The 24,106-nt window shown below is 42.8% G+C and overlaps 2 protein-coding genes across 2 annotated transcripts; one reads left to right on the forward strand and one right to left on the reverse strand.

Annotated features, from left to right (window-relative positions):
* Positions 1-1,017: 1,017 nt before the first annotated feature.
* Positions 1,018-16,533, forward strand: LOC124177005. The gene is made up of 13 exons (XM_046558999.1): positions 1,018-3,159; positions 6,874-7,099; positions 10,367-10,482; positions 10,758-10,994; positions 11,909-12,060; positions 12,288-12,504; positions 12,656-12,817; positions 13,110-13,307; positions 13,390-13,505; positions 13,623-13,951; positions 14,044-14,343; positions 14,706-15,006; positions 15,296-16,533. The coding sequence occupies exons 1-13, from the start codon at positions 2,338-2,340 to the stop codon at positions 15,471-15,473; spliced, it is 3,354 nt and encodes a 1,117-aa protein (XP_046414955.1). The 5' UTR covers positions 1,018-2,337; the 3' UTR covers positions 15,474-16,533.
* Positions 12,495-24,087, reverse strand: LOC124177013 (arginine kinase-like). Its single transcript, XM_046559020.1, has 4 exons — positions 23,590-24,087; positions 23,131-23,296; positions 21,780-22,081; positions 12,495-12,620 (listed from the first exon to the last, which is right to left on the reverse strand). Exons 1-4 carry the CDS (start codon positions 24,085-24,087, stop codon positions 12,552-12,554), a joined length of 1,035 nt encoding a protein of 344 aa, XP_046414976.1. The 3' UTR covers positions 12,495-12,551.
* Between the last annotated feature and the right edge of the window lie 19 nt (positions 24,088-24,106).

Genomic DNA, 24,106 nt, shown 5'->3' on the forward strand with positions numbered 1-24,106 from the left:
GCAGATTTGCGGTAAGCTTCAAGTGCCTTCCAGTAGCCGCAGAGCATCACCCGCAAAATGCCGAAGTTGCATGACTACGCTAGAAACCATAGCGGTCAACGATCCAAAGTTATTGAGCCGATCATACATGCGTTCAAATTTTTCGAATTCCACGTGCAGTCCCACAGCTGCATGGTTGCCAAGTAGCTGCGCTGTGTGCATCGCATGCATGTGATGCACCGTTTCCTCTTCTTCATCTTCTCGGTTATCGAGACGGCGGATGCGCACTTGAAGAACAACAAGTCTATGAAAGCAACTCCTAGAGCCAAACCGGTTTTAAAATACAGGCAAGCCGCAGCGACAAAGAACAGCATTCGGCGATAGATATGCAGCGCACGTCTCTCGGCCACTTGAGTCGGCATTTTGGTACCCCGGCCTGCCTTCCTTCCGTCTCCAGACTCGGCTCAGCTTAGCTAGCTTCTCAGTTTTACAATTAGTTAATCCACATGCGAAGTTCGTACCATTCATTTGGCCCTGGTTCGGCACCGCGACGAATATTGACAATCTGACGAGTATTACGTTGGTTGGTAATGCGTTGTACTTTCGCCCTCTTGCTTGAAAGTAACCAATATGCACTTACGCACTCTTATTTCCTGACACGTCACCGGTACAATTACACTCAGTTGGAACTGAGTCATCAATTTTCTCATATCAATTTATACGGTGTCACCGTTGTCGACTTCCACCGCAAAATTATACATATAGTCAACTCTACGGAAAGCTGCCTATACAGAGTGAATTGCTAACGACTTGATGGTTTAATGCGCACGCGCTAAAATTCAAGAGCAAGAACGTTTGTTTTGTTAGGATTATGTTAAACCATTAAGTCGCAAGCAATTCACTCTGTATATGTATAATGTACAAACTATACATAAATGATTGTTTTTTTTTCCGTCCGCGACAGGCGATACATTTTCTTTCAAAGCACGCATTAGTTCGACACTCGCACACCGCGTACCATATTTCAACGAATGCTAATTATCTGCTATCGTGTATATCCTGTCTTCGAATGAATTATAAACATAGTCGTAAATTCCTCGACTCTGACAAATGGTGGACAATACAAGATATAATGGGCGTATAGTTGCTATTTGCGTAAATGGAATGAAATGTTTGTATATATTTAAGTACTCATTGTAAGCAGCTATATTCTCGATCTACACAATGACCAGAACAATTTGTGGGAGAGCCGCAATTGCTACGTTCGTGCTTTTGTTGAAACTCGATTTCACGAAGTTAAGCAGCTCGATTGAACTCAGTCCTGCGGAGCTAAGTGGAGGCTACTTCAGTGAGGGTTGAAGACAATTAGAGGAGACGAGCTGGAAGGCGGCGGTCTTTGGAATAGTGGAATATAGTATAGGTATATGTTGCAGGCTCATAGCTGGTTCTACGTTTATCTCTCGAGATATATAAATGATTCCGGACCACTTACTCAGCTTTTTCTTCCTCTTCCTCAACTTGAATTTCAACTTTCATTTCAAATGCTGAATGATATAACGCGATATCGTTTAAATTGCCTGAACGACGAGCCAGCATCAATATATACATCATTATTGATCCTCGGATAATGGTCTGGCGCGTTAACGAAAAGACCTGAGGATTCCGGATCTCGTGTGCGGTGCAGCGTCGGGTCGAAACACATTGCACGGGATATGACTAATAAATTTCTCCACGTCATTCCGGACGTCGTCAATTTTCTTACTAGCGAATTTTACACCGACGAAAGGTGGGGATGCGGCTGTTGCGTTGAGCGTAAAACAGAAGGCCCGACAGCCAATCCCGGTATCGCCTTGTTTACGGGTAACCCGTGGCAACATTCAATACGAATCCCCGAAGAAGGTCCCCCAGGTCAGCGCGTCCTCGGCAGTGCTAGTACCTCGGGGGAATTCCACGGAGTACCGTTGAAGGAGCGGTGAAAAATCACTTGGTCGTTTGGCCAGGCATGCGAGCGTCGTGACGAGGCATCTGACGCAAACTCGGACTTCCAAAGTGATACCAAATGGTGGGGAACCGCGAATAACGGTTGCAATTAGAGGAAAATTGACCCGGTGACCTCGCAGTGTCTGCTGGCACCAGGTACTGGTTATAGATTCCAGGAAGCTCTAGCGACGCCGTAGCGCAGTCATTGCCTGACAACTCCTGCAAGCATGCACGAGGTACGCAAGCTCAGAATCGGTTAAATCCGGTGAATATACCAGAATGATTCCCGGTCCCCGGAATTTCCGGCGGGCCGAACCTCGCGCATCCTGATCAGGTGGAGGTGAGCGAAGACCGAGTACTTTTGACAAGGATGTTTGAATGGGCGGCGTGTGCTCGTGTCGCGGACGGGCAAGCCAGGTCAACGCTGGTTCGATCCTGGACCGAGTGATCAGCCAGGCCAGCAACCAGGACCAGTGCCTGCTCTACCGGCTGGCGAACTACAAGAAGGGGGGCGAGCTTATCGAGGCCTACAACAGCGGGGGTCAGCTGGAGGTCGAAAGGGTCATCCGGGAACAGTTCAGCGTCCTGATGTACGCCGAGGGGAAGGGCCAGGTGATAAACAGGGCGGAGTACCTCAGGTGGAAGTTCCGGGACCTGGAGGAGGTCATCCTGCCGATCGAGGCATCGCTCTCCAAGTTCGACCCCCTCGCCCAGTGGAAGGACCACGACGCCTGCTGGCAGATGCAGTACCGCGGCTCTCTCGGGGAGACCCTCCTCCACGTCCTCATCATTTGCGACACCCGGATTCACACCCGCGTCGCCCGCATTTTGCTCAAGTGTTTCCCCAAGCTGGCCATCGACGTCGTCGAGGGCGAGGAGTACCTCGGGGCCAGCGCTCTCCACCTAGCCATAGCCTACAACAACAACGAGCTCGTACAGGACCTCGTCGAGGCCGGCGCCGCCGTCTCGCAACGAGCCACGGGCAGCTTCTTCCTTCCGAAGGATCAGCAGAGGTTGAGACCGGCTCGGACAACCGACTACGAAGGACTCGCTTATCTCGGCGAGTATCCCTTGGCATGGGCGGCCTGCTGCGCGAACGAGGGTGTCTACAATCTGCTCCTCGACTCCGGAGCTCATCCCGATGAGCAGGACTCCTTCGGCAATATGATTTTACACATGGTCGTCGTTTGCGACGAACTGGTGCGTAATATGTATATTACATAACGTACATCCGTACGCGAGGATTAATTATGATTAATTATGAGGTTGAAGTTGTTAACGCTGACGTAACACGAAGCGATGAGGAAAAACCCAGTATTTAGAAATTTTAGATTAACTTTGAAGGAGTGCGAGTTCACGAAACATTAGCATACTTTGCATTATTACGGCATATGGAATTCCAGACTATTCTTGAGCTGGGAAACAAGAAGAGACTGAAGTCAGTAACGTTCACATAACGAAACGTAGAGGGAAAAAATCACTATTTTGCAATTTCATAGTGACTAACGTAGTAATCAATTTTCCAAAGTGTTTATATATTTTAAGTTAATATAATTTTGAAATACAAACTTGATTCATTACGATAACGTTACCCACTTCAGCTTCATGAAATAACGGGTTCTCCTAACATGCATTATTACAATAACGTTACTAACTTCGACCCCATGTATAATTTAGGTCGTAAAAAGTAATTTTCAATTCTTGAATACTTTATTTTACGACCAAGTTTTTTATACTACGTTTGGGGCAGGTTGCCGGCTGGCCGTACTCAGATTAGAATAATGTGGTTTTAAAATTGATGAAAAATATTTCATCTGTCATAATTACTAGAAAATTCTAGTAAAATGGATATCGTTGCAGTAACGGTTTGAACATTGTTGGGATTACAAAGAAATGTGATGGAAATAACTACCTAGTGTGATTATAATTGTCAATACTAAAATTTTCAACTAAGTAAGGCCTCGACATCGATTTATTGTTGCACGAACAGCAAATTATCACAATCATTACATGTGAGTGATCCTGATAAAAAAAAAATAATAACACCTAAATACTAGACTTTCTGGCTATAGTTACGAAACTATTATTCATTTTGTACTCAGAACTACGCACATGTTTCGATTGTGGTAAGAAATGAAAATAGTTAAGGACTGTGAAGTAATCATAATTAGAAATTTTCTCGATGAGGGTTATTACCATATTTTACGTCGTATGTTGTATTTATTATACAAATATAATTTCAAGACTTATTTCTCCACCGTTAGAAATATCACGGACACAGTATTACCTATGAAAATTGACTAATTAGATTATGACGGTTGCAACTGACATTTATGCTTAAAGTAAAATCATCAGCATATCGACCGATTGATTGAGATTAAAATCGATACATGGATCAATGTGGAAATCGATGTTGGTTTGCATTACAGAATGTACAAGGTACAAGTGACTGATGAGATTTTGGATGTCGATACGGTTGTAACTTCTATTGTTAAGTATTACCGCTATTGTGGATTGTTTCTAATGTTTTTATGAAATTTTTATAACCAATCTTACGTACAGTGTTGGTCTCATGTATTGTTAGTGCGATCGACTCCAACTTTGAGAAAAGTACACCCGCAATATTGTTGACTTTACACCCGTTTAATTTTTTCGGACAAACCTTTAACGTAAGGGATTAAGCCGGGGATTTTTTTATTTTTATCTTGAGTGAAAAATTTCATATCTGTACACGTGCCTCGCGAGAACCCCTTTCGGACGCATCGGCGCACCCACAATTTAATGCTCCGATGTTTTATGTTTTTTTGCACAAAGTGTTTTGTTTCTGCTTTTTGAACGCTTTTTTTACTTTCTTTTTTTTCTATACCCTTTATACGCGTACGGGTGGCCTTTTACCAATTATTGGCACGCGATTGGACCTCAAAAAATACGGATTTTACTTTGAATTTGACAGACGCAGTTTCTTGTGTCCGTTCACTGTGCACGTTGACTGTGCAATATCCGAATTTGTTTTCACTCTTTCCTGGGTAGAAAAAAAGTCGGCTGAACAGCGGGGATATTCTGTACCGTAAAACAGGATCGGATAAATGGTGCACAGTTGAAGGACATGCATAGCTAGCGATTTGTACAGACTTTTGAACAAAAAAAAAAAAAGAGCTCAGCGAGTAATCAGGTACACCGTGCAGGCCTTGTTTCCTCAAAGAGCTCCGCTATTTTATTGAGAAAAAATTTACAGAGAGAATTTCGAAGTGAGTCTAACAATAGTCGACGCCAATTTTCTCCAGAGTGAGATATTACATCTTAAATTTTTCTTGATGCTGTTATCGGATAAGACGATAATAATAAATTGGATATGCGGTATAACAGATATCACTGCATATTGAATATAGTACGAATCATATTACCACATTTCCGTCTCCGGGAATATCGCAATGTCAGCAAATGACTACTTACTTTGGAATTTAGCAACTTAGCTTCCACCATGAGTTACAATAGTATAGTTGATCATATTCGACACTGCATGAAGGCTTGTTTATGAACACAATATCGGAACGTCAAAGCATTTCGGAGAACATGTCGTAATGTATAAGGAAAGACAATAAAGTAGGTACTGCATTTGTGTCAATGTTCACATATTTCGTCCGACAATGGTAAACATGCGGCGTTTGTGTTGAAATAATACACTACATTTTTCTAATTGGCCCCTTCTGGAACATTACGACACCTCAATATATCGCGATATCTATGGATCATTACACGCCGAATCGAACAGCTTCTAATCAAGAAAAATTTCTACTCAATCCATTCATTTGTACAATTACATACTTTACCAGCGCAAAAAATTCTATTCTAATCAACTATCTTAAAGTGGTATGAGACAGGTTTGTGACCGGATAAAAACGAAAAAGATGTGGCAAGTCAAAGTTTTGTGTCAGCTTTTACTTTAACTTCAATTTCTCAGAAACTATTGTTCTTACGATAAAAGTGCACTAGAACTTCTGGAACTGTACAGAATTCAAAGTCATATATCATCAGAACCGTTAAGCGCCTGTGAACCAAACAAACAGGGAAGTTGGAAACAAAAACGTGAAGTCGAACCGTGTCCGATTTTCGAAATTTTTACATTATTTAGGAAAACTGACTTGGCTGTAGATTAGAGGAAGAATGTAGACAGAGGTCGCTCTTCACCTATTTCTTTCAACAATATTTTACTCGGAGTGTGCGAATAATTCGACCTCGAATTAAACGTAAATGAAATAATTTGATTCGCATTCGAGATGAAATTATTTAAATTTTTATTTTACATACTTGTAAGGAGGTGTTCAAATAATTCAGTCAGAATTTATTGAACTTCAACTTGTGATTTACTCAACAACTTCTACAAATTACATTCAATTACTTGTCAAAAACAATTTCGACAGTCGCACCTTTCATTCGACCGTGTATATATACTCTGAAGACAGAACAAAAAAATTGGAGGATTTGAAATCCGAGCTGAACAATTCGGATAATACAACCGTTTGATTAATTGAAATGCACCCTAATTACTTTGATATTCGATTCGATTCGATTCGATTCGATCACTATTCGCACACCCCTACACTTTACCCGTATAACGTGCGAATGAATTTGGGAAGAGGTCGAGGTCATACTTGGCTGGATGCACTGCGCGCTTCCCTGAAATAACGAACGTCGGTCTTTTGATATCCAACAACGGCAGCTGTGCCATAGTTTATGACAGGCGAAGGAGCCCGGCGTAACGGTTGGTCACGGCCGGACTTAATCAAGAGAACACGCCAGCCGACATTGTCTCGTAGATCTTTTCCAGCAACCGCCGGCCGGCATGGCACGGTTCGCCTGGACGGCGTCGATTGCTTTCGGCCGGCAGATGATTGAACTAACGTCATCTTCCAGGACATGTTCGGCTACGCGTTGAGGCACCCGAAACTGCCCGCTCGTAACGGAATCGCCAATTCTGCTGGGCTAACGCCTCTCACCCTGGCCTGCCAGCTGGGGCGTGCCGAAGTCTTTCGGGAAATGCTGGAGCTCTCGGCCCGAGAATTCTGGCGCTATAGCAACATCACGTGCTCCGCCTATCCGCTCAATGCTCTGGACACCCTCTTACCCGACGGCAGGACAAGTACGTTGACGAGGATTGATTCGAGCTCCGTACCAATTTTCGGCCACTCTGTAGGCACAGTCATTATGTGGGACTGTGGTACCACGACTGGACCCAACCATTTTCGACACTCGATTCGGGGTCTTCCTCAGTTTTTTATCCTTTCCACCATGGAGATCGAACTGAAATGGCTGGACTGACAAAACTTTTCACAGTAATCGTACACGTTAGGTCTATTTTTAGTACCGATAGTGTCGCTAGTGTTCCTTTTGCACAGAAGTGCCATTGGTTGCAGGGATGCCCAAGATCGACCGATCGATGATGTTGCAATGTGATTCGTAGGTTTTCAACTACCGCCTTATACTCCTTCCACTGTCTTCGGTGCATACGGAACACCAAGTGCCGTCTTATTTCAAACAGCTATTTTTTTACACGGAGATCGGTCTCCTTATGTAGTCTCCATGCTTTTCACGGTCGCGGCCCCATTCGTTGTCTGCGCGAAGACAAGTGTCGCTGCTTGTGGCGGAAGATGGTTATGTCAGCAGGGTAAGTCGGAAAAAATGAAAAAAGTGACTTTTCTCGAGCATGCCGGGCTGCCAGTGAGTGGCCGAAAAATGACAGAACTCGCTCGGCACTTGTGCGTTAACTGCACAATCGAAATATATTACCTTGGGCGATTTGAGAACAGAGTCACGAGACGAATTTGAAAGTATTGCTACGGTAAAAGCACGCAATAGTCCATTTTTGGTGGTTGTTTTCGTTCCGTAAAGTGGTGCTTTATACCGCCAAGTTCGAAATTGCGGTATAAAGTCTATGACGCAACTTTGAAGCGCAGCTCGAAGTGCGCATCAAAACTAAGGTATACAATCCCAGGTGCGCATGCGCACAGTAATGCTATCACATCGCCGAACTGACAGGACACCATAATCTCAATCACCGCGTGTCGTATTTGTCGCCTGTTTCATGCCTGGGCCATAAAAAATATTTTATTGGGCTTGCCCGTGAACTGTTTTTGGTGTGAATAATGATTCCAGTAGAGGGCTTTTGGTTGGTCTTGAGCTCGTGCTACTAGCATCATTGTTCTCGTCTAAAACCACTTACTGCAGCCCGGATAAAGTATTTTTTTCGTAAAACATCGATTAGACTTGAAATTTTTCGTGACACGATCTTTCGAATTTGAGGAAGTGCGCTCTGGTCAGTCAAGACCGACAATTTATCATCTGAATTAGTAAATATAACCTCAAAGCCCGTCTCGCAGCGAAATAAATCGATTAAAAATCTATATGATGTTTATTCAGCTATAGGTAACTAGAGCGCCCTTTCTGGCAATAGCACAATCATTTGACAAAACATTACAAATCGATTCGAAGATGCGAGAAAAAATTATCACGACTCCCGTAATTACTCTTGTCTCGGCTACGAGACACCGTGTTCGAAACATCTTGAATGAAAAATTGAATGAAAACATTCAAACATGAAAGAAATTTATTGCTTTAAAGCGGGTAAGATAATTATTATAAAAATGATTGCTCAAAAAACGATTATGAATATATGAAGTTGCGATTTGCATACACGGCAAGAGCTGTAAGGCTACGCATTTCGATTCCACATTTAAATAAAAAACGACTCGCAATAAAAATTACGTTTGGACAAAAAGAAATGTCAGTGATTTCCAGTTTTAAATCAAACTCAGTCTAAAATCTGATAAGGCATTCTGAATTGAAAGACCAAAAACGTAGAGAAGATAACTAAAAGTGACTTTGTAGAATAAAAGTAACTGATAGTGGAGTCACTGACTCACTGGTAGCCCTGTAGAGTGTTTGAAATTATGAACAGCGTCTTCGTCACATCTTGAATCTAGTGATTAGACTCCAAAAATGACAATCTTATTGGTGATTTGCTGTGCAACACCGTTGCCATTGGTTAATCCCTTTCATAAATTCAAATTCACCCCAGAAATGGGGAGCGAAATCATTGAAAAGAAGTCAACTATCCGTCATCCCCGAAAAAATTGCCAAATTCCGCCACTGCGCGCGCTGGAGTCAAACGTCGCTCTTGCCCAAGATGATCATGCATAAAACGAATGAGAAGATTTCAATTACACAGGGGAATTATTCCGCAGAATTTGACCGTGAGTGTTCGAGCTCGCGACGGAATTTCTGGGAGTCAATTCAGTCAAGGCTCGTTTTTACTTGGTGAGACTCGCGTAGCTCCTTTTAAAAGGGTTAAATGGACCGAGAATTTTGGCTTACATATTCTAGGAGAAGTCTGACGATAAATAACGCAAGGCTGAGAATGTCAGTTTCGTTGATCCCTCTATGCTGCGCAATATATCAAAGCGTTCCTCCTGCCTAACCACCCTCTATCCTGCTTGGGTCACTGTGTACGTTGCACCAGAAACAAGAAAGGCGCATGTCGCGACACAGCAATCAGCCTCGAAAATCAATAATCTAAAGTGCCAAATCTATAGATTGTGCTCAACAACCTGCGGCTGGAACGCGTAAAAAATTTTCAACCCTCGTACTTTGCACGAGTATATTTGCACGATAATGCCCCGTCAACGAATTGATTCGGGTAAATTCTGACTGACGTCGAGTGTACCGGCACGACAAACGGTGACACGGAATGTGGAAGTCCACCTCATTACAGATCTATTCACGCGAATCCACTCGTTAATCGAATAACCGGGGGCTAGTCAAGTGAGGCCAATTACACTAAGCTCGGTTCGCAGCTCACGAGGACACGCCATCTTCGCTCGTTTGACCAATCTAAAAACGAATAAAGCAAAGACCATTTCAACCGTATTACGGTAATTGTTGGCCGCTGCACGATGTACACATACATACATATATTTCACTTGTATTACGAAGCTCGTTACTATACTGACATATTTGAGCTCACGGTGCGTTGCTAATGTCCGACATTAACACCTGTGCACTTGACCATTCGTACAGGGTGACTATTTTCCAGAACCAAAGATACGACTACTATTCGCATCCGATTTTTCTCATACGAGTCACTGATTAGTTGCATCATCTCCTAGTTACCGTAACAATTTCTTCAAGATATCCGTGCAAGTTAATTTCGTTACATCGATCTGGTTCAAAGCGTTCTTTCTCCGCTGCATCAATTTCGCGAAAACGGAAAATTTTCTTTCCGTTCCAATTTACCTCAGAGACGTGGGTTAGATAAGACGCTGCTTCCGCGCTTCAATTCGCCAAGCTCACTGCAGCGCACAGCCTCGGGCGATTTCTTATACCGACACAAATTAAAAAATTCTCCTTTCAGACTGGAACTCGGCACTATTCATAATCCTGAACGGTACCAAAGAGGAACACTTGGACATGCTCGATGGCGGTATAATTCAACGTCTGCTTGAAGAAAAGTGGAAAACTTTTGCCCGCGTGAGATTTCGATTTATTTGTACGGTAGACATGAGGAAAAATCTCTTTCAATGAAGCCACTTTTGAAATCAAATCTTCTGTTGCTTTAGTAACTTCTGCGGTAAACCAACTGTGTCGTATATTTAATAAAATGTTACATCTTTCAATGAATATATCAGAGTACCTAAACCCAGACTGTGACGGACTATTGTTCATCGGCAAAAGTGGCCCTTTGATGCAGAGATCTTATCGTCCGGATCAGATGTGCAAAAATCCTTTCGTTATGTTTTTAACAGCTTCAATTTCTAAAGCGACTGGTTATCCTAATTTTCCATTTGGTGTCGTTGTCATTGGCGGTCTACTTGCGTCCCGAATACGCGGAATCGGACCTCCTGGCCTGGCCGGAAGACCCAACAGACGTGGCAAGAACCATAGCGGAAGCCATCACAGTTCTCGGAGTCCTCAGCTACATTCTCGTGCAGTTGGGCGGCGAGGTTATCAACATCGGACTTCTGTCCTTCCTCAGGCAACTGGTACGCGATTCTAACGCATATTATTTTCCACCTTCCAAAGTTCTGCCTGCATATAGTTCTACTCGCCATCTCATGCGTTGCGTAAGTACAAAGGTACTTATTTATGGCCAGTCACGTATACATGACGCATAGATCGAGCAGGTGCGAATGAATACATGAATGCCGAAGCAACGTAATCTTGTCTGGAGAATGAGTTTTACCGCGATCCTATTATCCGTCGATTGTGCGAAATGCTTATATCACTGATTAATTATCGCGGTCTTTAGAAAACATCGAGCCATTCAGAGTCCGTAATTGAGAAATTTTTGGTTGTTTGTTTGTCCATCTGTTTTCGACGTCTTTATGAATCCATTTCAAATCCTCAGAATATCCCTTTACACGAACTAATTAACTTGGTATCCAATTATTGTTCAGTTGCGTAACATTACGCGTTACTGTGTTTGAAATTAACACGTGCGATAGGAAAAGGCGATTCCTGAAAATGACGAAATCCGTGCCAAGTAAGGATTTGTTTAGGTTTTTATATAAATAATAATAAACAGCAATAAAAGGGAGTGAAGAAGAGCCGGAAAAAGAACGTGCGATCGTAATTAAACAATCTGATACAAAAGACTATAGACTTATCCTATATAATCTCGCGAGGACACGAGGTGAATCGGAAATCAACGCGTCTTGTCAAGTTCGTTGAAATTCAGTGTGCGTGGGTGTCAATAAAGAGGCGAAGAAACAATTTGAGAAGGGGGTACCGCGGAACTTGAATTGCAATCGCTGAGGCGTGTGCCTTGAATAGAATTAACTGCACGGCATTATCGCGATCTGAGCGTCATATCGCATTCCGCACTCTTGTTCCATGTACGAACCGATCCGAACTTTGGACTGTTTAAAGCAGCATTTTTTTTTCTCTTATACCGCAGAGCCACGAGCCCGCAAAACTCATATTCCTGGTGAGCAATCTGTTGATCCTCACCTGCATCCCGTGCCGACTTGCCGAAAACCGTTGGGCCGAAGATGCGATTTTGATTGTAGCTGTTCCTGGCTCATGGTTTCTCCTCATGTTTTTCGCAGGGTAAGGAAGTCTTGGACGGTGTTCAATCGTTGCACAGAGTTAAGCACTGAAATTTACTAACTATTACTGGTGAACATCAGCGTTATCCAACTTACCGACACTTGAAAAGCCCCAGAGTCCCAAGGACTAGAAATTACGAAGATTCGGTTTTTAACGGCAAGGCGGTCAACTCGTGTAGACTTGCTTGTAGATACTTAAAGGCGATTATATACAGTCAATATTTGCAGGGCTGTACGACTAACCGGTCCTTTCGTAACGATGGTGTACAGCATGATAACCGGCGACATGTTGACGTTCGGAATGATATACACCGTTGTGCTTCTTGGATTTTCCCAGTCTTTCTTCTTTCTTTACAAGGGGTTCCCTAGGGACAGACATTCCCTCTACGACTCCTACGCTTCCACTTGGATGGCACTGTTTCAGATTACCCTTGGAGACTACAGCGTAAGTATACGTAACATCTCTGTACTTAAGAAATTAGAATATCCATATTACGTGCGCAAGACGGGAAGCATATTTAACCGCACGCACAACTCTGGGGTATTACGATTGCGGTGAACCTCGTGAGATAGTTAACATTTAATATAAATTCCAGTACACGGAGCTGGGCCTCACGACGTACCCGAATCTGAGTAAGACGGTATTCGCCATTTTCATGGTTCTAGTACCCATACTATTACTCAACATGTTGATAGCCATGATGGGGAACACTTATGCTCACGTCATTGAGCAGAGCGAGAAGGAATGGATGAAGCAGGTTCCTGTCAAACGATAAATAATCTTCACGCTAAGATGGATCGTCAATTTTAAAATACTTCTTCAAGCTGACAGCTCTTTCGGATAGTTGAAAGAGAAGTCTTACGTTTTATTTCACGACACCAAACTACCAAAATTTGTTATATCCGCACAGTTACGTTCAATCAAATAAGACGTTGCATTTAGAGACAATTAATGAACATTTTTTACCAATCAAAGGTCAACGCTGTCTGTGACACCGAAGTCGGAAAACTCTTTTCGAGGGAGGCTTAATCCAGCATTTAATGTTTCAGTGGGCTAAGATAGTTGTATCTTTGGAACGTGCCGTTTCGCAAAAGGAGGCGCATAATTATCTGCAAGAGTACAGCATCAAGCTCGGCCCGGGCGACGACCCGAACAATCCTGCCTCTGAGCAACGGGGCGTTATGGTCATCAAGAGCAAATCCAAGACGCGAGCAAAGCAGAGAAAAGGTGCAGTCATCAACTGGAAGGTAAGCGAATTTATTATAAGTTGGTCTCAATACACTGATTGCCGATAACCTACATGTATGAAACACCTTGCGCGTTACGCAGCATGTTGGAAAAGTGACAATAAACGAGTTGCGAAAACGCGGTATAACTGGAGAAGACCTTCGCATCATCATGTGGGGGAGAACTTCATTCTCAACGCCTGTACGAGTTCCAACAAGGTACGGTTTCCTGCACTTTGGAAAGTTACACTGCACTTGGTTCATCATTAAAAAACTTCCATGAAAGTTTTTCCGCACGACGAGCATATGAAAATACGCACGTATATCATTTCTCAGTACTGCATCAACCGAACCGACGGGAGTCACCGCATTAACTGGCGGATTCGGCGACGCCTTGTCAGCTGCTCTTGACGTGATGGCATTCGCCCACGATCTGGATATAACCACAGCGACCCAAGGCATCCCAACGACGGCGAATCCGATCGGGGGAGCAAAATTGCCAAAAACGCAGCAAAAGCCGCAGCCGCAGCAACAGCAACAGCAACAGCAGGTGACCGAGAAGGCGCAGGTTGTAATCGGGAAATCGCCAGGGATTTCGGAATTGATTGAAAAAAAAGCAATCATCGCTGGCAATTCCGAACGAAAGCCGTTTATTACAGACACCCGTGAGTTACATAAGAATTCCGTTAGGGTTAAGACTATTGGGGCCTCTCTGGGCGTTCGTTCCCGCGTAATTTGACCGTTTCTTACGCTTCAGTTGTAGATCTATTCGGGGTACGATTGGAGGATAACGAGACTCAGAATTTAAAGTCACCGGTGACGGTGAACGAAAATCCGGACCCGTTGCTCGATCTCGTTATCACCGCTGAAAATCCTACCTGCGATGACGCAATCTTACTAAACATTGCAAAAACTGCTCAACTTATATCCGAAGTTGGGGACGTCCAGGCGCTTCAGGCTCATCAACGTCGATCAATTACCAAGCTTCTACCATCCTCCACTGTCAATGCCAAAAAACAATTCCTGATCGAATCAAGCGATAACGACATTCTTGGAGGTATAACCCTGCTTTTTTTACTACTTGCATTTCCCTCGCCTGATCCACCCTAATTTTATCACCCGAATACCCATTTCGAAGTGGGTATCATATAGCGTACAAGAAAGAAATCACCGCGAAAAGAAAACCCGACATTATTATCGAAGGTATTGAACCGCAACACTCGGTACAAATCAAGTGCTCGATGGTTCTTCGTGAACAATGTGAAAAAATTCTCTCTTTCACCCCCTATCTTTCACAGTCCCTCGAAATCTTTGCGAGGCTATTAATTTCGATGCTATATTTGCGGACAACGTTCGGTGAATCAGAGATGGCGCCATTTCCTTTATCCTCGCGCGATCTAAGCTCATCGGTTTATCCAGATAACATTCTTCTTGGCACGGAATCACGACTGCGAAGGATCCGTTCTGCCAGCAGCAGAATCGCAGCGAGCAGGAAATATTCTCACCACGGAGACGAAGACAGTTCCACGTCCTCACCTTCCGGCGACTTGACCGCGGGCTATCACCGGCTACTCAATGAACCGGAAGAAAAATCTACAGCGATGCAAAATGACACCCAGAACATTTCCACGTCGTCAAAGGCTGTATCGACGATTAACGGTGTCAACGGACACGCGGCCAAGGGTAATAAACGAAGGACTGTCAAAACGGCGAAAAACAGGTATTCGTTTCACCTATAAAATTGATAACTCACTGACTTTCAATTCACACCCAAAGATACCTCACCACAGTCAAAGTCACGTGGTGTTAAATTTCTCTAACACTCAGGCCTTAATATCAGTAAGATTCGGTGATTTTGAATTTGGAAGAGATGCAACCCGGCGTCAAATGACCTGCGCCGCATTTAGGGGTCTTGCTGACACGTGAACTAATTTTATCGTTAGTAAACGTATTTTGAACTCGCCGAGGGTCGATTATTCGTGATGCGATCTGTGGCTTCTGTTTCTCAGAGTGGCACCGAAGGAAGTGGAGGGACACGGGAAGAGGAGGGAGAAATCGGCTGGAGCAGAGGCTCCTGCTGCATCACCGGAGTCTTCGCCAGATCCATTGGAACCCTGGAGCACGCGAGGAATTATGGATATGAACACGATTCTGGCCTGGAAGGAAAATTCCCCGGAAAGTCCGTAGCCTAGAATCGTTTTCCCTCCAAAATAACCCGGATTTCACGGTAGGATTCCTCTCGAATCGCGGATTTCAGGGATCAAAGATCTCCCGAGATGATGATGACACCCCCGGGATATAGAGAAGGTTCGCTTTCGACCAGGGCATACCAATTACTAATTGGCTCGTAAATTGTGGGCTCAAATATTCGTGCGATTTCTTAGTTGACAAGATTCCACGCAGCAAGCATGGATTACGGTTTTTAACGAAGAGAAAAGTTAGCGAATTATCGTTGATTTGTTTGCCAGACGCGAACGTTCCCACGAACCACTCCGGAAGTCCGTATCAAAGTCGCAGCAGCACTTCGCGTAGCTTTTACACGTTTAAAATCGCCAATTTTAGCTGGCAGGTAGCTAGCTATGGAGGTACAAGATTGATTTTCAATTTAAAACTATACTGCTGCTACCGTAGTTAGGTATAAATACATGCAGCGCGGGCAGTCACTATTCCTGAATATCTGCATACCTATATACAAGTTTCGGTGCGGCCAACTATTATTGAACTACCTCTCAACTATCGATTGAAACACCCGGCAATTTCTCGGACTCCGTGCTCATATGTACACACGTACACCTATTGCATACACTATACATATAACGTAAAGCGTCCCCGCACGTTCCGTGTCAATTGACAATATGTGCTCTACAAATTTCAGATTCACACCTGCTGCACTAGGATGTTTTGAACAACAAATTATCGAGTAAAATTTCGTTAAAAGTACATTTTAAGCCCAGCGCAGAGGTGTTGTTCGTTTTAAAAAGTCACAGTTGCGCTATCTAATTGCTGATCTCCTGTCCCTAGTTCTTACGGGGTCCTTCCATGGTACCCAGCGGAACTAAGAACTCATCCAACTTCGCACTTGGCGATAGATTTGATCTTGTCATAGTTGGGTAGTGTTCATGTGTCCGTTCAAATATCTATAACGATTATTTGTACCTCTATTTTCAGAATTTGTCATAAAGTCAATTATAATGTAAACTGTACACCAGTTTTATAACAAGTATAAAAATGATCAAACTCCAACTTATGAATATGATATTATTTTATTATACCCGTTTGTTGTCGGCAAATAAAATTCAGTCCCAATTTCTGATCCGGTCAGCCATTTTCACAAGACATTACAAACGATGTTGTTAATTTTAAAATCACAACGGTTTTATCGAAAAATCGTTACATCCGTCTTGTTTACTTTATTCTACTTTTTATACTCGCCCCGGTTAATCGCTCCACTCAATACTCGATCGTGTTAAATTACACCCAGTACGAAGCACTGATCACACGTGAACCGATCAGTGCTCGTTTTATTTCAAGCATCGGTTTCGACTTTTAATCGAGTGAGCGTTACCTGTAACCAGGTATGCTTGTTTGGTTGAAATTATTCGATCACGTATCGAGCATCGTTCTGGAAAAACGAATTAACGCAGTACTCGACTATTTCAGGTCCGACAACTCAAGTCCGAGTGTCGACGAGTAATAAGTAAATAAAACTAATACCAAGATTTCGCTTATTCAATTTATTGATTATAGCACGTGATTACAGGACACGCGCTGCTGTCTGGTGAATTTTTCATCGCTCCAATAATTATTTAACCATCGTTCACAGCTGTAATCTTAATGTGTCGTACAATGAGTCATGCGATAAGCTGTTATGTCGATATCAGGGTGAGGATGAACGTCACTGTGATTATATTTTCCCGTTAATTGATTTTTCCAGTTCGCTTTTTGCAGCTAGACAGAAAAGCTAGACCGTAGTTAAACATGCTGATTGATTTCCCGTTGGAACAGCCTTGGCCAAATATCTCATGGGAAAATTGACATTTGACAAAACACCATTCTTTCAGCACGGAACACTGTAGAAATGATAGCAATCAACTGGCGAGAGGTTAAAGTAGATAAAAGAGAAAGGTGAGGCGAGGTCTCGGTTAATCGTATTGCAAATTTATTCCATTCCTACTTCTTAAGCCCTAATCATTTCTCGTTTATTCCGAGAAATGAAATTTACCCACCCCGCAGGCATAACGATGGAATTGGCGTTACTCGAGATAGGGTAGTTCATGCACCAACCGTGGCAAACCATCGCCATTTCAATCGATTCAATATCTCCGCTGCATGGACGATTGTTTACGGTTTTGTTTTTCGCTGGTGGTTCGAGAAGATTCATCACCCATGAAACAACTTTGTTTTCTATAACTTAATGGGTGCAAAAGAGGAATTTAATTTAAAAAAAGCTAGAAAATGTCTTTAATCAATTAGTTAACATTTTTTAGTCGCGTAAGTCATTTCAACCGATGTTCTGATGAAAGTAAAATTAATGACTAGTTGTAAAACATGATGATGAAGTTATCGATAAAATCCTAGTAGGTATAAAGTTTCAAAACGTTTCAAAAAAATTTCAGAAACTTTTGTAAAAGTTTACCGTGTGTATTTTTGTGGGGGGTGAAGCTTTTTCGACCGCGGCACAATGAGTTTTGAATTGAGTTTACACGTCAATAAACTCCCTAAAATTCACAAAAGTTTAACAACAGCTTGTCCTTGTTAAAACGAATCGAGGAGAGGTTGTTTTTTTTTTTTCGAGAATTTTAGCATTGACTTTGCAAAAGGTCGAAACCTCCTTAAACAGGCCGATGACTTTTTCATCTGACTGTAAGTTCGAAATGGTCAACTGGTCAACGGATTCAAAGTCGGAGTGATTAAATCCTGAATCCACTTCGATTGGACGCAATCTCTGAGGTTGGAAGTCGAGATAACGCGGTGTGGAAAATCCACGGGTACCTTATCTCGTAGGTAATGTTGTGGCTACAGAGCCCTGGGAATCCGCCTCGGGGATTCCACGTCCAGACTCACTCTCTCTCTCTCTCTATCTCTCTCGAAGCTACTACCTGTTGTTCGAATGCGAATTCGGACCCGCAGCGAGTACGAATTGCAGGTCATGCCAGTTCATTTCGAAGGAACAACGGATGTTTGTGCCAGGGTGAACGGGCGACGCGCGTGATCTTCGACGACTTCAACGAGGGCATTCGGCCGTCGCGAGGAGCTCCTTCAAGGATCGTTTACAGCCCGTGAAGACCTTCGTGTAAGGCAAGCAAGCCTGACCCCGCTGGACCCTGGAGAACGCGTAGAGGTGTTTATCTGCAATTACCCGACCAATGGACCGGACCTTGGCCGAGCCACTTTACGAGTTCACCGTCCGTCCCAAGGATTCGTCCCTGTGGGACAGTTCGCGGCATGGAATACGGCTCCCTTCGACGCACGTGAAAATTAACCTTTTCATGCCGACAAGACGGGCCGGGGTTTTCCTACTTGTCGTCGCAATCTATTGATGTTCCATCGGAAAATTATTCAGTGAAGTTATTGCGACCAGACGCGAACTGTAATATATTATGCAGTACAATGAAACGGGAATGACGTGATAAGTTCAATCCTAATTCTGTATCTGATCTGTATTGGAGTTTCTAGAAAAGAGATTCAAGACAATCGGCTCTTCGGTCTGATTGGTTCTTCCAGGGCCCGTCAACTGAGATAGGGAACCGTGGCAAATTATATTAAAGGGGTACCCTGATCGATTTCGACGTTGACGTATGTATCTCCGAATATCGAAGTTCCACGTATCTCTAACGCGAAAAAGGGCGGAACAGCCCCATTTTATATGCAATCCTGAACAAAAATACTCCAATATATTTACATTTGACGTAGAGATAAAGAAACGGCACGGATTCTACGAAATCGCAACAGTAAATTCATAGTATTCATGCCATCTTTTTGTTTCTGCGTCAAATGGAAAGATGTTGCAGTATTTTTGTTCGGAATTGCGTATGGAATGGGGCTGTTAAGCCGTTTTTTCATTTGAGATACGCGGACTGTGATATTTGGAGATATACACGTCAACGTCGAAAGCGACCAGAGCACCCCTTTAATATAATTATTTTAAGTATTTAACAAATTGCGTGAGTAAAACGTATTATCTCTTTTTCAATTAGTGTATTGGACTGATACTTTTACCTATACTTTTTCTCGACTTTCTAAGACTGTTTTGTAAAAAATATGGATATATTTACATTCTACTCAAGGTGCCGAATAAAAAAACCCATACTTATGTATTTACCAGTCTGTCAAGTGCATCCCAATTTCTCGAAATAAGTTGCAATTTAACGATAGCGATTGACCGAACTCTATTTTCTAGGGATTCCAGTTTATATTTACTCTTATTCTACCGTTTTTCACTTCAGAAAATGATGTATTCGCACTCAACATCCACTGATCGTAAGACTATTATCACACCACAGTCACCACTTTGACTCTACTTGTTGCCATAAATTGGTGCATGCATACACGTACTTAAGATGGTTGTTTACTGACTCCGGAGTCAATAGAAAATCCTTTTGAAAAATTATATAATTTACATTAAAGTTGTTGGAAGAATGCACGAAACGAAAATTCATGAATTTTGAACATTTCGGAAGGTAGTTTATTATAATTTTATTGATAAAGTTCTGTCCATAGTTTTTCATTTGACTACCTTCGTCGTCATATACAGGTAATGCAGATTGTATAGTTTCATTACTTTCATAGATCTCAATGTACAATATATTGTGATTATTAGTAACGAATCAATCCAGCTTACGTGAAAATACGATTCACGATATTCAAACTCCGCGTCATATCATCGGATCCAGACGCGACATTTGTAACCTACACCGTCGTGTTTATTATTAAAATTTTTTTCGAAACGCTCGGCAACGTTTACTTTTTAACATATCGTTGTAAATACCATTATTCCAACAACCATTATCTCAATTTTTGTCAAGATCTACGACTTTTCTGAAATTTTTGTGATGACATCTTCGTTGAAAAAACTTAAAACGTCCATAAGCCATATATTGAAAATCAGATTTTCATAAAGCTCGTTCTAGAGCTTATCGGCTGGTAATCTGATCTATTATTCAACAAGGAGATTCACTTCATTCCTGTTAACAATCAATCAGTCCAAGTTTCATATGCAGCTGAGGACTTTGGACTGACTAAAAAACTAGTTTGAAGGTATGGGTTAGAATTTTTTCCCCAAAAGATCGTTGGCGCGATATCACGTACGCGTGTTCGATTATACGGCGAGAAGGTTTGTAAAGTCAAATCAAAATTGCAAAGCACCCCTGGGAAGCTTCGCATTGAGACAGTGGAGCAATTTAGACAACATTTATCGGAAAACTTTGCAAGTAGTAAGAGCAAATTTGTTTTTTTATTTTTTTATTTGGCCCCGAGTTATTCCCCCTTCTGGTGAAAAATTATCAGCACTCCGCGAAAACTTGAGTCGTTTCGAAAAAAACAAAAGATATTGTATAAAAGTAGTTAAATACGACTACCGACTTCATTTCATCAATTATATCGTGGCTATGAAAGAACGATATTTCTGTTCGAGGAGAATCCTATGTGAAAGTTTCACGGTTATACTCCGGTCGAGGGCAAAATTGTGGACCTTTTATTTCCAGGATAAATTTGAATAATGTGAGTTGAAAAAAATGAATGCAAGCACCACAATTGCCACTCTTGGTAATATATGGACGTTCTATCAAACAAATCCAGTGGGGGAGACTGCAGAAGAATACTCCTCGAATTTCCTGCGTTCACTTTCGTCAGACGAGGCGACGTTGAAACTCCCCGCTTCGGAAATTACATTCAAACTTCCGAACGAAGAGCGTCTGGCAGTTTGCAGCTTCAGTCAATTATACATCAAGTCTACACGCCTGAGAAACCTGTTTCATTCTGAGATATAATTTAATATGGAAAACGGTATTAAATGTATAGAGATGGATCACTTTCGTTACGATTATAATTGCGTATCAATTTAGAAATAAAAAATAAGGATTCTAGGACGATGCATTTCAATTCGATAATAAACTTACTGCACACGAGCAGCTTAATCGGTACGTAATAATCAGCGTTTGCTTAACGGATTTTCATTTTTTTTTCTTTACGTTTTCTTGTTCGTACTTGAAGAGCATTGTGTCCTGCTGATGGAACCCTCGCGAATGGAAAAATGAATACGGAGGTACCAGGAGTCCTTTGACTTGATACATGCAAGGAGGGTGAGTATAAATGATGAGTCCGAGACGCGCATGATCCGTGAGATCAGGCTTCCTTTTCGAGCCTGATCATCTCGAGGACGCCGTTTCTCATTTCTACCAGAGCTTCGTACTCAGTCAATCCCATCCTCCGCTTGTTGCTGACGTCGTATATGCCGCCTTCCCCCTCGCAGTGTTCGCCTCTGGTTCCCCTTACCTGGAGGTTGTACATTCCCGCGATTTCCTCAAACCGGCCAAGGTTCGCCGACAACTTTGGCAACTTCACGTGCACCGAAGCTCGCACCGCGCTTCCCAAATTCGTTGGGCAGAAGTTGAGGTACCCAATCCTCTCGTTTCGACTGAACTTCAGATTTCGCTCAAGCGCCGTAACAGCTCGTACTAACCTGGCGTACACTTCTCCCAAATCGCCCCCTTCCTGCATCGAGATTATTCGCAGGTGGTCCTCCTCGTTGCACCAAACCAGAAAAGTCTTCGACTGGTTCAAGTATATTCCCCGACCTGAGGAAGACCAATGTTCAAGTCACTTTAAACTTGTTCACAAGCCTCAATCACAATTCTAGTGAAAAAATCTCTACACGGAAACTTTACCAGGTCTCTTCTCGAGATAGGGACTACCGTTTGACCAATCAAAGGCGGCATAACGACAGCACGTGAAAATTTTCACTTATAATTAGTAGAAAGTCAATAGTATGGCTATGAGAGTTTTGGACACAGATTCCTACTACCGATACTTACCGACATCTTATCTAGACTCAAACCCTTCTAAGCGATCACGTCATGGGATAGTTGTCGATAAGTGCCGGTAGTAGGAATCTGTACCCAGAACTCTCATAGCTATACTATTAAAGTCGGCTATGTCAATATATAATAGTCGTAGAAGCTGTAACAACCCTATATTCACAGATATATTCACTAACGTCTAGATGAAGACAAAGTGAAAGCAAATACTGTAGATATCATATAGATCGCACTATCATTTGATGTAATAGGCTCAACAAAATCTAGCAATCATCGAAGTTTCTTAACTTGTCTCGACAACTTTTCGACGATGATAAACCAATTGCATAATTGTACTGTTGACTGTAAATTTACAACCTAGCGAACTTTGGTGAACATTTGGTTGACATGTAATCAACTATTGGCTACAAATACGCCATTTTCATCAGTATCCGATTAATTGACTTCAGTTTCTGCGACCAATAAGTCGGATGTGAGACGACTGTGTATAACATGAGTTGTGTCAGTCGTAAATACGGCTGAACTACTATTCAAAGGCTTCTTAACCGATAAAAATGAGTCGTTTACTGTACAGATGTACATTATACATCCGGGGTTCAGCCGCTGATCTATTCCGAAGACTGGAGCTGCCGTCGTTTCCGTTCATAATGGTTATTCTCGCGTAATCACTGCAGAATAGACGTTCGCGCAGCAGAAGCAAATTAACGTCGAGTCTATTCCCGCCCCGGCCTGACAGCAGAGTTAAAACTGTTCCGACGAACTCGCGAGTTATTAGATATACATGTATAAAAGACTTGAGCATGCCTCACCCGTTGGCCAGTATTTACAGGCCTCGGCCGACTGCAGGAATCGATCGCCTTCCTTGAAGAGGAAATGATCGTCGATTAACTTCTTCTGCACGTCCTTCTCCATTCCTACCAACGGGTAATACTGCCCCTTCAAGTCATCTTCCAATTTACCGAAAGCATCCGTCACCTTCGAATGAGCGTTTAACGTAAAATCAGGCTAAGCAGTCCCGAACCTTTTCACTGGAGCACTATTTATTTACGGTAATAAAGACACGAACAGTCCTCAAAACCGTAACGAGAAACGAATTATTCAGCGTATCAACACTTCTGTTCGGCTCGAGTGTCCTCTCAGCAGTAGGTATACTTCGGATTTCTATTATTCTTGGTCAAACTTGTCAGAGCCCAAGTTTTAGACAGCACTTAGAGATACAATGTGAATAATTGGATACTGGAGAGTTTATCCAAATATTTTTCGCATACCTTATTTTCAATCTCGTAGTAATGAGTCTCGCTCATGCTGGGATTGAATGGATAGCCGGCGAGGGATCGGCCGGTGCGTACCCTGGTCGATATCACATAGTTTCCCGAAGGATCCAAGTTCCCCATGTCGGCGGGCTTTCCCCAGTCTGGAAGGGGGTGGATGTCGTCCGGACCGAAGCCCCCGTGGTAATCCTCAATTATTGGATCGAACAATTCGGCGAACACGGTATACGCTTCGGGATCGGGAGCGTAGATCCCGATTCCAGAGTCCAAATTTTCTACGCCGGACTGAATTACGTGCAGGAGGGTCGATCCGTAGGATGTTTTGCGCTTTTTAAGTTTATCAAACACGTCGCGTGTCAAATATTTCTTGAGGAGCGACGGGCTGTCGCTGTTCTTTAATAATTTATAACCCTCCTCCAGCTTCCGTAGTATTTCTGGATCGACATTAGACGCCGCTGACTTTTGTCGGCACGAGCATAATCGTTTGTCGCACATTTTTATTCAAATTTATCGT

This window comes from Neodiprion fabricii, chromosome 2 (assembly GCF_021155785.1).
Source record: "Neodiprion fabricii isolate iyNeoFabr1 chromosome 2, iyNeoFabr1.1, whole genome shotgun sequence".
NCBI lineage: Eukaryota > Metazoa > Arthropoda > Insecta > Hymenoptera > Diprionidae > Neodiprion > Neodiprion fabricii.